This window comes from Penaeus monodon, chromosome 43 (genome assembly GCF_015228065.2).
Source record: "Penaeus monodon isolate SGIC_2016 chromosome 43, NSTDA_Pmon_1, whole genome shotgun sequence".
In the NCBI taxonomy this organism is placed as follows: Eukaryota; Metazoa; Arthropoda; class Malacostraca; order Decapoda; family Penaeidae; genus Penaeus; species Penaeus monodon.
The window spans coordinates 26,442,398-26,444,897 of NC_051428.1; the positions used below are offsets into that span (position 1 = coordinate 26,442,398).

A 2,500-nucleotide genomic window follows, 5' to 3' on the forward strand; every position below is an offset into this window, starting at 1 on the left:
GGTCCTTCTTCTGCACTGTTATTATTATCCTTTCTCTTTTCTACATCATCACTATTATACATGTTATTCATCCACCCTTTTAGTTAACGATGGCCTTTCTCTACCTTCTGGAATTTTACATTTGTTTGTTCATTCATTTTCTTCTCTCTCCTTGTACAGTATCATTACTATATTTTTTGTTCCTTTGTTCAACGACAGTCATTATACATATTTACCTTTGTTTTTCATCCACCCTTTTCTTCAGCCTCCCCGGCAAGTCCTGGCTGCGGGTGGACCTCTCTCTCTCTCTCTCTCTCTCTCTCTCTCTCTCTCTCTCTCTCTCTCTCTCTCTCTCTCTCTCTCTCTCTCTCTCTCTCTCTCTCTCTCTATCTCTCTCTCTCTCTCTCTCTCTCTCTCTCTCTCTCTCTCTCGTCTCTCTCTCTCTCTCTCTCTCTCTCTCTCTCTCTCTCTCTCTCTCTCTCTCTCTCTCTCTCTCTCTCTCTCTCTGTTTCTCTCTCTCTCCATCTTTCTCTCTCTCTCTCTCGCGCTCTCCCTCTCGCTCTCTCGCTCTCTCTCTCTCTCTCTCTCTCTCTCTCTCTCTCTCTCTCTCTCTCTCTCTCTCTCTCTCTCCACAGTCATCCTTTTTGACGTTTGTTCATTCACCCACCTCTTTATTCAGCCCCTTCTCTCCCCTTCTCCAGGTCCCGGCGGCGGGTGGATCGGCAACCGCAAGAGAGGCATTGAAGGCCAGTCCCTCGTCCACGGGGGGATGGGGGGAGACTCCTGCGTCCCTGCGGATACGTGGAACACATATGGAGGATTTGGGGGAGGCGGTGGAGGATGCATGGCCGGAGGAGGCGGAGGAGGATATACAGGTAGGTGGTTGTTATGAAGGATTTATCATTGTTATTATTATCGTTATTTTAACAGGGCGGGGTCTGGTGGTGTTATACAGTAGGGTATAGGATGTGGTGGATCCTTAGTAATGTTAGTGAGTAGTGGTGGTGTTAATTTTGTTGTTACTGGAGGAGGGAGAAACTTCTTCTCTGGTGTGAGAGAGAGGATGTTATACCATTAATATAAAAAAAATATATATTATTCCAACAGGTAAATATACTGTACAGAGGAGGAAGCTGCAAAGGAGGATGGGCTTATTGCCTGGCGTAGATTAGAAGGTTTCTAGCATGTTATTCAATAGGATATAGAGAGAGAAGTTGGAATATACACAGATAGGATGTTATACTGCACAGAAGGATTTGCAGAGACAAAATGTTTCCATAGAGCAGGAGACATAGAGAAAGGATATGGTTTTACTGTGGATATACATCAAGATATTTATTTTTCTTAACAGAGATAATGTTATAATGTAAAGGTATTTAGAGAGGATATGGTATACACTCCTTATACAGATACAGGATGTTATACAGAAGGATGTATAACAAAGGAGACTGTGGTTCGGTAATTTATGTGCATGCGTGCGTGCGTGCGTGCGTGTGTGCGTGTGTGTGTGTGTGTGTGTCTGTGTGTGTGTGTGTGTGTGTACCGTATACCTGAACGTCCGTGCGCGTATTCCTTCCCTGCAGAGGAATTTTCCAGAAGATTCCTCGCTGCGTTGCCTGAAGCGGAGACGCGTCGGGCTCCTGCAACTTTAGGAAACTTTTTTTTCTTACTTTTTTTTATTCTTTTTCTCTTCTTTTTTTTAACTAGACAAACGTTGCCTCAGAGCCAAGCCCCCTTAATGAATGTAAAGCAGGAGGTTTGTTTCACCTTATGGATTGATCTGAAAGACGTGCGTATTGTTTTCTTTTTCTTTTTTTTCTTTATTTCTGGTTTTTCTTTCTCTCTCTCTTTCCTGTTTTTTTTTTTCTTTCTTTCTTTCTGTTTTTCTTTCTCTCTCTCTCTTTCTTTTTTTTCTTGCTTCCTTTCTGCTTTTCTTTCGATCTTTCTTTCCGTTTTTTTTTTCTTTCCGTTTTTCTTTCTTTCCGTTTTTCTTTCTTCCTTTCTGTTTTTCTTTCCCTCTCTCTTTCCGTTTTTCTTTCTTTCCGTTTTCTTTCCCTCTTTTTTCCTTTTTTTCTTTCTCTCTTTCTTTCTGTCTTTCTTTCCTTCTTGCTTTCTGCTTTTCTGTCTCTCTTTCCTTCTGGTTTTCTTTCTCTCTTTCATTCTGTTTTTCTATATTCCTTTTTTGTTTTTCTTTCTTTCTGTTTTTCCTTTTTTTTTGTCTGGCTCTGATTGGTTCTCCCTACTTCTGTATATCTGTTGCTCTCTCTCTCTCTCTCTCTCTCTCTCTCTCTCTCTCTCTCTCTCTCTCTCTCTCTCTCTCTCTCCATCTGGATGCCTTTTCCTCCATCCTCCTCCCCCTTCCTCTCCCCTTTTTTTGGTTTTTGTTTATAGATGAAAAAACTAGAACAAAAGCGACGCAGAAAGCGATAGCCTTCTGTCAAACGGAATATGTTAAAAGGTGTTCGATTCGGCTGCCTGTGGATCCAACTCGACCTGCAAGGGATGCCGTGCTCATATATTA

General features: G+C 42.1%; 1 protein-coding gene across 1 annotated transcript in view; it reads left to right on the plus strand.

Moving 5' to 3' along the window:
- LOC119568339 (ALK tyrosine kinase receptor-like) overlaps window positions 1-2,500 on the plus strand; it is a gene marked incomplete in the record, with an annotated part of 248,485 nt that overhangs the window by 120,665 nt on the left and 125,320 nt on the right. The window contains 1 exon segment of the mRNA XM_037916793.1: window positions 681-854. Within this exon segment, the coding sequence (XP_037772721.1) occupies window positions 681-854 (174 nt within the window).